Genomic DNA, 13,268 nt, shown 5'->3' with positions numbered 1-13,268 from the left:
GGCTATTGAACCGGAAGTCCTTTTTAAAATGTGATTATTAATTAGCTGAACTTTATCTGAGTCCAGTTTCCTTCCACACCGCCACGTGTCACTGTTGCTTCTTCCTCCAGCTGCTCCTCCCACAATGCACCGCTGCTCCTCCCACAATGCACCGCTGCAGACAGAGAGCCAAACTCTGCTTTCCCGAAGCCGTTAAATATAAACACAAACAACAGCCTGATGTTTGTGTCTCCTGAGTGACGTCAGTCACAGTCGATGATAATAATAAACAATAAACTCTAAATGTAAACATAGATGTTGACACCGTGACTCAAAGAGCTGCGGAGCCCGCACACAAAGCTCCAGCGCCATCTTTACCGACATCCTTCTGGTTCATGAGTGTGATGAATGGTGCGTTCACGGACCCTCTGTGAAAGGTGCTGCCTTCACTTGTTACGCAATGCGCCTCAGCCCTTCTGATCCTGAACCGGAAGTCACGGGTACAATTGAGTCAATGTAAACAATACTTATTTTCTAAAGAGACTTTCATTAAGTAATGTTGGTGGAACTGTATTTATTTTATTTTATTTTATTTTATTTTATTTTATTTTATTTTATTTTATTTTATTTTATTTTATTTTATTTTATTTTATTTTATTTTATTTTATTTTATTTTATTTTATTTTATTTTATTTTATTTTATTTTATTTTATTTTATTTTATTTTATTTTATTTTATTTTATTTTATTTTATTTTATTTTATTTTATTTTTCATTTCAAGATTACAAAAGAAAAATGACAGAAAACAATAGATAGCATAATAAGCATAATAATTGGTGTGAAATAGTGTAAAATAAATAATAATACTGACAAAGTAGAACATTAAACAATGTATGATGTTGCCAAGGGGAGAAAGTAGAAGATGCTGAGGAAGAGGAGGATGAAGTGGTTGATGAAGAGGAGGATGAAGTGGTTGATGAAGAGGAGGATGAAGTGGTTGATGAAGAGGAGGATGAAGTGGTTGATGAAGAGGAGGATGAAGTGGTTGATGAAGTGGTTGATGAAGAGGAGGATGAAGTGGTTGATGAAGTGGTTGATGAAGAGGAGGATGAAGTGGTTGATGAAGAGGAGGATGAAGTGGTTGATGAAGAGGAGGATGAAGTGGTTGATGAAGAGGATGATGAAGTGGTTGATGAAGAGGAGGATGAAGTGGTTGATGAAGAGGAGGATGAAGTGGTTGATGAAGAGGAGGATGAAGTGGTTGATGAAGTGGTTGATGAAGAGGAGGATGAAGTGGTTGATGAAGAGGAGGATGAAGTGGTTGATGAAGAGGAGGATGAAGTGGTTGATGAAGAGGAGGATGAAGTGGTTGATGAAGAGGAGGATGAAGTGGTTGATGAAGAGGAGGATGAAGTGGTTGATGAAGAGGATGATGAAGTGGTTGATGAAGAGGAGGATGAAGTGGTTGATGAAGAGGAGGATGAAGTGGTTGATGAAGAGGAGGATGAAGTGGTTGATGAAGAGGAGGATGAAGTGGTTGATACCTTACAGTTTTGTGAAACAACATGTTTGTGTCTCCTGAGTGACGTCAGTCACAGTCGATGATAATAATAAACAATAAACTCTAAATGTAAACATAGATGTTGACACCGTGTAAATGACACCTTTTTATTAATTATTATTTATTTATCCTGTAAGGAATTCTTCTGCAGAAAATATATTTAAGTGTTACAATAAATAATACTGACACATTTGCAAAATAGAACATAACAACTGCATTAAGAGTAAAGTAAACGCGATAATAAAAAAGCAGTAAAAAAAAAAAAGTTCTAGAACTTTGATAGAATTCCAAATATCGCGATACTTCCTGACTTCAATGACGTCAGGATGCCGAGATCTCGCCCGTTGCAAACAAAGATGGTGGCTCCCTGACCGTACATGTGGCTCCGCCGGCAGAAACCTTCCACAGCTGAACTTTAACGAGTTGACCGTCAGTGAAACCAGCGGCCGCCTCGCGGAGTGAAGCGAGCTCCTGCTCCGTGAAGTCAAGATGCAGCACGACGACGTGAGTTCAGCACGACGCAGCTAGCGCGCGGCGTCCTCGTGCTAACGCTAGCTGCTAACTCCTTCGACATGTAGATGATGCGTACACTATATTATTGTTATTGTTGTTATTGTTGTTATTATCCCACACAGTAAACGTATTGAATAGTTAAACACCCGCGGTCCTCCGGCTGGAAACGGTTTTTATGTCCCACGTGACTTCATCAACGTGTTTTAAGCTGCTCTGTGAACTCCACTTTATCACACACTTTATTATAATCACGTCATACACCATCATCTTTTACTTAATTACAATTTATTCACATTCTAATTCAGTAAACTGACGTCATTTTTCAATCCGAGAGTCTGATGGTTCAGTAAAAATAGACTTAATTTAATGTGTGTGTGCGTGTGTATACTCTTATCACGAGGAACACATGATTATACGTGTTATTATTATTGTTTATTTATTATGTGTTGCTTGTGATCTGTGCAGGTGATCTGGGACATCATCGGGAACCAACAGTTCTGCTCCTTTAAAGTCAAGTAAGTTTCCCTCCAATCAGGTCATTAAATATAAATATATATATATAAACAAGTTATAGAGAAGTGAATAAAACATCCAGTATGTATAATAATATATACATGTAATACATGTTACTAAAGTATATAAAGGTAAAGTGGTTGTAATCATTAGATTATTTTAATGTTTATCTATAAATAATATTCTGTCTGCTGCTCCGTCCCTTTAGCTTCATGTACTTTTATACTTCCTGTTCATATATATTCATGTATTGCTTATAATTATGTACATTTACTACATTTCTGTTGACATCCTATGTAATATGTGTTTCTACCACACACATGTATTATTTTTTTACATCTGTTAATATTTAATCCTGCCTTTTATCTTCTTGGATTTTGGTTTTCTTTTGTGTATTTCACGAGTTTTGTGAATCTACGATCTTCATGTTTCATGAAATCCAGTTTTACTGAATGTTTGATCTGGAGAACGTTTCTGTTCCTGGATGAATAACGTTGAAGAACCGCGTCTCTGATGCTGAGCGTCTTCCGTCCTCAGGACCAGGAGTCAGGGCTTCTGCCGCAATGAGTACAACATCACGGGGTTGTGTAACCGGTCCTCCTGCCCGCTCGCCAACAGCCAGTACGCCACCATCCGGGAGGAGAAAGGTACTTTAGACTTTATTATAGTAGTTACAGTAAATTATAGTAGTTACATGCGTTATTATGGTAGTTACATTAGTTATTATGGTAGTTACATTAGTTATTATGGTAGTTACATTAGTTATTATATAGTAGTTACATTAAATTATAGTAGTTACATTAGTTATTACCAGTAGTTACATCAACAACATGGTGACGTTAATCCTGACTTCTCTCCTCAGGTCAGTGTTTCCTCTACATGAAGGTGATCGAGAGAGCAGCGTTTCCTGCTAAGATGTGGGAGAAGGTGAGCAACGTTTATTTATTTTTATATATATATATATATACATACATACACACACACACACACACACGCACGTGCACACGCGTATATAAGATATTATAATCACTGTTTGTTACTGACTTTGAATATTGGATCGTCAGCTCGATGCCGGCGTATCGTGTGCTTAATCTGTCTCTATATTTAATAATATATTTCTATATCATTTTGTATAATTATATATTTATATATGTATATATTTGTTTGATATATTTACATGTAGTGGTGTGTGTGTTGCAGGTGAAGCTCAGTAAGAACTATGAGAAATCTTTGGAAATGATCGATGAGAGTTTGATCTATTGGCCTCGATTCCTTCGACACAAATGTAAACAACGTTTCACCAAAATCACTCAGTACCTGATCCGCATGCGCAAGCTGGTCCTGAAGAGACGGTGAGTACTGCGTACAGTACACTCTACTGCGTACTAGTACACACTACTACACTCTACTGCGTACAGTACACACTACTACACTCTACTGCGTACTAGTACACACTACTACACTGTACTGCGTACAGTACACTCTACTACACTCTACTGCGTACTAGTACACACTACTACACTCTACTGCGTACAGTACACACTACTACACTCTACTGCGTACTAGTGCACACTACTACACTCTACTGTGTACTAGTACACACTACTACACTCTACTGCGTACAGTACACTCTACTGCGTACTAGTACACACTACTACACTGTACTGCGTACAGTACACTCTACTACACTCTACTGCGTACTAGTACACACTACTACACTCTACTGCGTACAGTACACACTACTACACTCTACTGCGTACTAGTGCACACTACTACACTCTACTGTGTACTAGTACACACTACTACACTCTACTGCGTACAGTACACTCTACTACACTCTACTGTGTACTAGTACACACTACTACACTCTACTACGTACTAGTGCACACTACTACACTCTACTGCGTACTAGTACACACTACTACACTCTACTGCGTACTAGTGCACACTACTACACTCTACTGCGTTCTAGTACACACTACTACACTCTACTGCGTACTAGTGCACACTACTACACTCTACTGCGTACAGTACACACTACTACACTGTACTGCGTACAGTACACTCTCCTACACTCTACTGCGTACTAGTACACACTACTACACTCTACTGCGTACAGTACACTGTACTGCGTACTAGTACACACTACTACACTCTACTGTGTACTAGTACACACTACTACACTCTACTGCGTACTATTGCACACTACTACACTCTACTGCGTACTAGTACACACTACTACACTCTACTGCGTACTAGTGCACACTACTACACTCTACTGCGTTCTAGTGCACACTACTACACTCTACTGTGTACTAGTACACACTACTACACTCTACTGCGTACTAGTGCACACTACTACACTCTACTGCGTACTAGTACACACTACTACACTCTACTGCGTACTAGTGCACACTACTACACTCTACTGCATACTAGTACACACTACTACACTCTACTGCGTACTAGTGCACACTACTACACTCTACTGCGTAATAGTGCACACTACTACACTCTACTGCGTATTAGTGCACACTACTACACTCTACTGCGTACTAGTACACACTACTACACTCTACTGCGTACTAGTGTACACTACTACACTCTACTGCGTACTAGTGCACACTACTACACTCTACTGCGTACTAGTGCACACTACTACACTCTACTGCGTACTAGTGCACACTACTACACTCTACTGCGTACTAGTGCACACTACTACACTCTACTGCGTACTAGTGCACACTACTACACTCTACTGCGTACTAGTGCACACTACTATACTCTACTGTGTACAGTACACACTACTACACTCTACTGCGTACTAGTGTACACTACTACACTCTACTGCGTACTAGTGCACACTACTACACTCTACTGCGTACTAGTGCACACTACTACACTCTACTGCGTACTAGTACACACTACTACACTCTACTGCGTACTAGTGCACACTACTACACTCTACTGCGTACTAGTACACACTACTACACTCTACTGCGTACTAGTGCACACTACTACACTCTACTGCGTACTAGTGCACACTACTACACTCTACTGCGTACTAGTGCACACTACTACACTCTACTGCGTACTAGTACACACTACTACACTCTACTGCGTACTAGTACACACTACTACACTCTACTGCGTACTAGTGCACACTACTACACTCTACTGCGTACTAGTGCACACTACTACACTCTACTGCGTACTAGTACACACTACTACACTCTACTGCGTACTAGTGCACACTACTACACTCTACTGCGTACTAGTACACACTACTACACTCTACTGTGTACTAGTACACACTACTACACTCTACTGCGTACTAGTGCACACTACTACACTCTACTGCGTACTAGTACACACTACTACACTCTACTGCGTACTAGTGCACACTACTACACTCTACTGCGTACTAGTACACACTACTACACTCTACTGCGTACTAGTGCACACTACTACAATAAGATAGTGAACGTTTTTCTTTAAGTTTTCGTCCATAAGATAATCAACTTTATTGATCTCCATTTACTGAAACATGATAATCTCTGCCTCGTGGAAGTGATGCCTTTCAAAATAAGACGAGAGCCGAGCGTTGAACACGACTCTGATTTTAAAGTTTTGTTTTCATCTTGTTTGTTTCAGGAGGAAGTTGGTTCCTCTGAGCAGGAAAGTGGAGAGGAGAGAGAAGAGGAAGGAGGTGAGAGACACAGACACACACAGAGACACACACACACACACAGACACACACACACAGAGACACAGACACACAGACGCACACAGACACACAGAGACACACACAGAGACACACACACACACAGAGACACACACACACACAGAGACACACACACACACACAGACACACAGAGACACACACACACACAGAGACACAGACACACACACACACACACAGAGACACACACACACACAGAGACACAGACACAGACACACACAGAGACACACACACACACAGAGACACAGACACACAGACGCACACACACAGAGACACAGACACACAGACGCACACAGAGACACAGAGACACACACAGAGACACACACACACACAGAGACACACACACACACACAGAGACACACACACAGAGACACACACACACAGAGACAGAGACACACACACAGAGACACACACACACACAGAGACACACACACACACACAGAGACACACACACAGAGACACACACACACAGAGACAGAGACACACACACAGAGACACACACACACACACAGAGACACACACAGAGACAGAGACACACACACAGAGACACACACACACACAGAGACACACACACACACACACAGAGACACACACACAGAGACACACACACACAGAGACACCACTAACTCTTCACTCTTGTCTGCAGGAGAAAGCTCTGATCGCCGCTCAGCTTGACAACGCCATCGAGAAAGAGCTTCTGGAGCGACTGAAGCAGGGAACGGTACGCCGTCAATGTTTTATATATATATTTATTTATTTATTGATCAGACTTGTTTAAACTTTATTAAACTGGTGGTTTTCAGTACGGAGACATCTACAACTTCCCGGTTCACGCCTTCGATAAAGCTCTGGAGCAGCAGGACGAAGATAGTGAGGAAGAGGAGGGGGAGGAAGAGGAAGAGGAGGAGGAGGATGACGAGGTGAGGACGGTCTTCATATTGGTTGAGCTAAAGCTGGGATGTCAACGAGTCTACTTCCTGTCTGATTGTCAACGCGTCTACTTCCTGTCTCACGTCAACGCGTCTACTTCCTGTCTGATTGTCAACGCGTCTACTTCCTGTCTGATTGTCAACGAGTCTACTTCCTGTCTCACGTCAACGCGTCTACTTCCTGTCTGATTGTCAACGAGTCTACTTCCTGTCTGATTGTGAACGCGTCTACTTCCTGTCTGATTGTCAACGAGTCTACTTCCTGTCTGATTGTCAACGCGTCTACTTCCTGTCTGATTGTCAACGCGTCTACTTCCTGTCTGATTGTCAACGCGTCTACTTCCTGTCTGATTGTCAACGAGTCTACTTCCTGTCTGATTGTCAACGCGTCTACTTCCTGTCTCACGTCAACGAGTCTACTTCCTGTCTGATTGTCAACGCGTCTACTTCCTGTCTGATTGTCAACGCGTCTACTTCCTGTCTGATTGTCAACGAGTCTACTTCCTGTCTGATTGTCAACGCGTCTACTTCCTGTCTGATTGTCAACGCGTCTACTTCCTGTCTGATTGTCAACGCGTCTACTTCCTGTCTGATTGTCAACGCGTCTACTTCCTGTCTGATTGTCAACGAGTCTATTTCCTGTCTCACGTCAACGAGTCTACTTCCTGTCTGATTGTCAACGCGTCTACTTCCTGTCTGATTGTCAACGAGTCTACTTCCTGTCTGATTGTCAACACGTCTACTTCCTGTCTGATTGTCAACGCGTCTACTTCCTGTCTGATTGTCAACGCGTCTACTTCCTGTCTCACGTCAACGAGTCTACTTCCTGTCTGATTGTCAACGCGTCTACTTCCTGTCTCACGTCAACGAGTCTACTTCCTGTCTGATTGTCAACGAGTCTACTTCCTGTCTCACGTCAACGAGTCTACTTCCTGTCTGATTGTCAACGCGTCTACTTCCTGTCTCACGTCAACGAGTCTACTTCCTGTCTGATTGTCAACGTGTCTACTTCCTGTCTGATTGTCAACGTGTCTACTTCCTGTCTGATTGTGAACGTGTCTACTTCCTGTCTGATTGTCAACGTGTCTACTTCCTGTCTGATTGTCAACGTGTCTACTTCCTGTCTGATTGTGAACGTGTACTTCCTGTCTGATTGTGAACGTGTCTACTTCCTGTCTGATTGTCAACGTGTCTACTTCCTGTCTGATTGTCAACGTGTCTACTTCCTGTCTGATTGTGAACGTGTCTACTTCCTGTCTGATTGTCAACGCGTCTACTTCCTGTCTCACGTCAACGAGTCTACTTCCTGTCTGATTGTGAACGTGTCTACTTCCTGTCTGATTGTGAACGTGTCTACTTCCTGTCTGATTGTGAACGTGTACTTCCTGTCTGATTGTGAACGTGTCTACTTCCTGTCTGATTGTGAACGTGTCTACTTCCTGTCTGTCAACGTGTCTGCAGGACGTCGGGAAGAGAGAGTTTGTAGCAGAAGATGAAGTGGAGGAAAGCGACCTCAGCGACTTCGAGGTAAGTCTCTCTGAGGACTTTTCAAAATAAAAGTCCTGCTCCTCTGTGGAAACGGAACCTCTCATCATTTAAAAAGTTAAAAACAAGCTGAATTTTTTTCTGACAAATTCTAAATATCAAACTAAGACTTAATGTTGTATAAATAAAATGATTTATTAAACTCAGATTTTATGCCAGTTAAATGGAGCTTCAATAACCAGAAGCTCATAAGTTTATTTGTCCTTTGATACAGTATTTAATCTACTACGTTTTATTTAATATTATAAAAATAAAGATGTTTTAAACTTGTTTCAGAATAAGAGCATTGAGTCTAAAGGTCTTTTCTCTCCTCTCAGGAAATGAACAAACTGAGGACGAGCAGCGACGAGGAGGAGGAGCAAGACGAGGAGTCGTCCAGTGAGGAAGAGGAGGAGACGAAGGCCTCCGGGTCCAAGGGGAAATGTCCCGCCAACGGCTCGGCGAGGAAGAAGAAGCGGTCGTACGTGGAGATCGAGTACGAGATGGAGCCCGCCCCCAAGAGCACGGCCACATCGTGATGTCACAGCCCTCGGCAGCCAATCGGACTGTGACTGTGCTGAGGACACGCCCCCTCCACGTGGTCATTGGCTTGTTGGTTAATGGACACACCTGACCTGGAATCAGATCTAAACAAAGTGACTTTTACCTTCTTTAAAAATAACGTTTTGTTAAATGTTGAGTTCATAAATATCTTGAAAGTGTCAATAAATCAGTTTTGGAAAACAACGTAAATGACTCGTTAAAAGTTAACGTCTTCATTTTATCGAGACAAATACGATGTAATTAAGAATGTATTTTATTTTGTTAGTTTTCACACCAGAGTTTAAAGTCGTTTCAGGTCAAATTAAAACATTTTCTCTAAAAAGCGACGACATTTAAACTGAAGGAAAAGAAACAAAGTAGCGATTCTAGTTAAATATAAAAATTCCTTCATGACATTCACGTCATGAAATCAGTTATTACTCGTTGCATGATTCACTAATATACTTTCACTTATTGATACCTCTCCTGTGGTATTAGTACCTTCACAACTACTCGTTCCATGTTAGCTTAGCATAAAGCCTGGCTCTAAAAGAAGCACACAGACCAGAGTATACAGTATATATATTTATACTTTATTTACAAATAGCCGAATCCTCGCGGTCGTACATGGACGAGGTTCAGCTGAAAATCATCACAGATTTAGAATATAAATAGTCAAAGAATCATAAGAAGCATGTTTGTTTTACTTTAGCAGACAGAAAAAACCCAACAGACGTTTCACAGGAAAGAAAAAGAATAAAAACGTTCTGAGCGTTTTTCAGCCGAGCGAAGAAGAAAAAGCGGCTTCATTTTAGTCACTGACGTTTCAAAGTTAACTTCTCTTCAGCGCCCCCATCTGGACGATTTAAGGAATTTTAATGCAGTTTTTACTCAATTATAAACGTTTGTTTATTAATCAGAATCTTTAAAAACAGATGTTCTGTTAATATAAACAACACTGCCCCCTACAGGCCGCGTTCTGTTCATAATAAATCAAACTTTAAGGCCTTTGAGGTTTTATTTCAGCCTTTTGGTTTCTGGAAACTTGTTAAAATCTTTCCGTTATTACGCGATGACGAGGAGGTTGATTCATAAGTCGAAGAAGGTTCTGCCCACCAATCAGAGGACAGTGAGGAGTTAAGCCCCTCCCCCTTTCAGACAATGACCAGAAATACAAGTACGGAGTCCCAAAGGGGCCAAATGTCACCAACAACTCATCTGTCAATAGTAATAATTACAATTGATCCATTTCTAAAATGTATTCAAGTTTTCTTTATGTACAAATTACGATGAAAAGCTAACAATGATCAACAAGATTTATATTAAATGAAATGATATAAATCATGACTATGAGCCGCTAAGTGAAGTAAATTAAACTAATGTCATTTTTGGCGTAGAAAGTCTCTTAATTGTGACTTCCTGTTAGAATTTGTCAGAATTCTGAATTTTTCTAGCTGATAAACAAAACATTTACCTTTTATGTGCCGGTTTCATCTTAATTTAACCCATTCATGTATTTATTATTTTACTCTCAAAATTGACCATTTTAATAACAAAAAATAAAAGGAAACAATATCAAAGCTCAACGAAGATCACAGAAAACAAAAAGTAATTAAAATACGTATTAAATGTATTTAAGGTGCAAAGAAAAAGATGATGAATTACCGAATTATTAATTATGCTTTGATTCATCAGACGCCTGTTGGAGACATTTGTTCCTTCTGGGACTCGATGAACTGGGAGCACTGGGAGGACTGGGAGGACTGGGAGGACTGGTTCACCATCTACAAACACCTCATTTGAGGAAAGAATCGTTCGGAAAAGAAGTCAGAATGCGTCGAGAGAGAGAGAGAGAGAGAAAGAGAGAAAGAGAGAGAGAAAGAGAGAGAGAGAGAGAGAGAGGGAGCGACAGAGGGAGAATATATATATATATATATATATATATATATATATATATATATATATATATATATATATATATATATATATATATATATATATATATATATACACACACACATACATACATACCTTCATCGCTCCACAGATTAGTCTTTAAGGAGTCACGCGGTTCTTAGTAACAGAGACCAGATCCAGGACCCAAGTGAGTCCTGGTCCTCAGAATATTCACGCTCATTTGTTGGGGGGTGTTGGGGGGGTGTTGGGGGGTGTTGGGGGGTGTTGTTGGGGGGTGTTGTTGGGGGGTGTGGGGGGTGTTGGGGGGGTGTTGGGGGGTGTTGTTGGGGGGTGTTGGGGGGGTGTTGTTGGGGGGTGTGGGGGGTGTTGGGGGGTGTTGGGGGGTGTTGTTGGGGGGTGTTGTTGGGGGGTGTTGGGGGGTGTTGTTGGGGGGTGTTGGGGGGTGGACTTAGTGTCTTCAGGAACGTTTCAGAGCGAGTTTTAATTGTTTTTATTTTGTAATTCATGTTCGTTGGATTCGGGGAGATTTTCTGGTTTTTACGTCAGTTTTTCGGATCGAGACCTGAACGTTGGACCCACGAAGACCCTGCGAGGTGTTTATGGGGGTGCGGCTCTGGTGCTCCACCCAACGGAGCACTTCTACGAGGACGGGAACGAGCAAGAGACCGGAGCGGCAAAGACCGAGAGGTCCGGACTGAGAACGGGATTTAGGGAAAGACCCAAAACCCTCGAGACCAGAACCGACCCGCCTGGTGAACCACTTCCAAACGCTCAATCACATGATCATAGAGAGATTTTGGCTTCAGAAAGACCCTCAAAGGATCAGCCGGAGGTTCCCCTTAAACCTGCATTCCAGGTGACCACCTCCGATCCACGTCGACCCGCCTTCTGGTCCACTTTGTAAACGCAACGGGACGGAAGTTCTGAAGGGCCGCCGGTTCCCCCACAGAGATGTTCAGAGACTCAAGTGAGCCGAAGAAGGAGAAGGAACCGGTTCCGGCCACTCCAGGTTCAGAGTAAAGGACCTGTTACGCGGGTTTAAAGACCCGAGGACCACTATGAGGCCAGACATCCAGAGTTTGGACTAAAGCGGATTAGATTTTATCTACATGTTAAGATGGAGGTGCTACTGGATCTGGTCTGGCCTGCTGATCCGCATTGGAGGTGAAGTGAAGTCCAGATTCAAGGTAGTTGGACGACCTTCACTGGAGTTGGGTCCAGTCTTGGGGGGTCCAAAGTTGGAACTTAGGGGATCAGATCTAGTCGATAGGGGCCTCGTGTCTTTACTTCTCTTCTGGGACAAGGTGTTTGGACTTCGGTGGACAGGGTCCAGACTCAGAAGAGGCGGGGGTCTAGGGACAGGCCTAGAGACGACCTTTAGGTCAATCGTCCATGGATGTGAAGTCTCGACGTGGACCAGGACTCTGATCTAGACTAAGAACTACAAGAGGGCTCTGATCCAGACTACGAACTAAGGCGACCCCTTTTGGTGAAGTCTAGTTTAGATTTGTATTTCTCTCCTGGGTTTCAGAAGGGGGACCGGGTTAGTCCCAAATTTGAACAAGCCTCACATGAGTCGGGCCAACAGTGCTCCAGACTTGGAAGGTCCGCCAGGCGATCCAGTTTTGGGGGGTAAAGGGTTTATCTGGTGGTGGGCTTAGTGACTGAGCTGGACCCAGCTTTGGATCCAAGAGACCGGTTTATTGGAGACCGGTCTCGATAGTTGATTTGGTTGGAGGGTGTCCTGATTTAATGGGTAGGATGGTTGAGTCTGGTTCTGGGTACTGAACTGAGGTCTGGATTCAACAGCAGCTGGTCGGACCGGAAAATGAAGCCAGTCTAACGCACTCTGCATAGAGGACTCGTGGGGGGGTCTCTGGGTACTGGGTCTGCGGTTAGCAGCTGCAGCCTTCTTTGGCCGGCTGGCTGTCGGTGTTCAGGCGGCCGCCCTGCGGCGCAGACGGCTTGTGCTGGACTCCGGACTCGGCAGCGTTCAGGTCCAGGCTGCCATCTTGGATGTTCTGGTAAATCCTCTTTGCTGCTTCCA

General features: G+C 42.6%; 2 protein-coding genes and 1 non-coding gene across 3 annotated transcripts in view; 2 read left to right on the top strand and 1 right to left on the bottom strand.

The window, feature by feature from the left end:
- Positions 1 to 361: 361 nt before the first annotated feature.
- LOC117737014 lies at positions 362 to 461 on the top strand. The gene has a single exon (XR_004610011.1). It is a non-coding gene; the product is annotated as a small nucleolar RNA U13 (small nucleolar RNA).
- Positions 462 to 1,845: 1,384 nt separating this feature from the next.
- On the top strand, positions 1,846 to 9,514 carry mak16 (MAK16 homolog (S. cerevisiae)). The gene is made up of 10 exons (XM_034541048.1): positions 1,846 to 2,044; positions 2,519 to 2,568; positions 3,104 to 3,213; positions 3,429 to 3,493; positions 3,767 to 3,918; positions 6,221 to 6,275; positions 6,955 to 7,029; positions 7,112 to 7,228; positions 8,699 to 8,764; positions 9,100 to 9,514. The coding sequence occupies exons 1-10, from the start codon at positions 2,030 to 2,032 to the stop codon at positions 9,298 to 9,300; spliced, it is 906 nt and encodes a 301-aa protein (XP_034396939.1). The 5' UTR covers positions 1,846 to 2,029; the 3' UTR covers positions 9,301 to 9,514.
- Positions 9,515 to 11,627: 2,113 nt separating this feature from the next.
- Positions 11,628 to 13,268, bottom strand: part of LOC117736044 (ras-related protein Rab-14-like) — a 9,657-nt gene continuing 8,016 nt past the window's right edge. Inside the window, exon 8 of the mRNA XM_034541052.1 lies at positions 11,628 to 13,268. This exon is cut by the window's right edge and continues 26 nt beyond it. Within this exon, the coding sequence (XP_034396943.1) occupies positions 13,117 to 13,268 (152 nt within the window). The 3' untranslated portion in view covers positions 11,628 to 13,116.

Source organism: Cyclopterus lumpus, chromosome 9 (assembly GCF_009769545.1).
Source record: "Cyclopterus lumpus isolate fCycLum1 chromosome 9, fCycLum1.pri, whole genome shotgun sequence".
Classification (NCBI taxonomy): Eukaryota; Metazoa; Chordata; class Actinopteri; order Perciformes; family Cyclopteridae; genus Cyclopterus; species Cyclopterus lumpus.
Note: the sequence above shows the minus strand (reverse complement) of the source record. Positions and strands in the feature narration are given on the sequence as shown.

Coding starts and splice junctions, on each gene's coding strand:
- mak16 (XM_034541048.1), top strand. Junction 3,919..6,220: donor AAGCTGGTCCTGAAGAGACG/GTGAGTACTGCG, acceptor TGTTTGTTTCAG/GAGGAAGTTGGTTCCTCTGA. Junction 6,276..6,954: donor GGAGAGAGAAGAGGAAGGAG/GTGAGAGACACA, acceptor TCTTGTCTGCAG/GAGAAAGCTCTGATCGCCGC.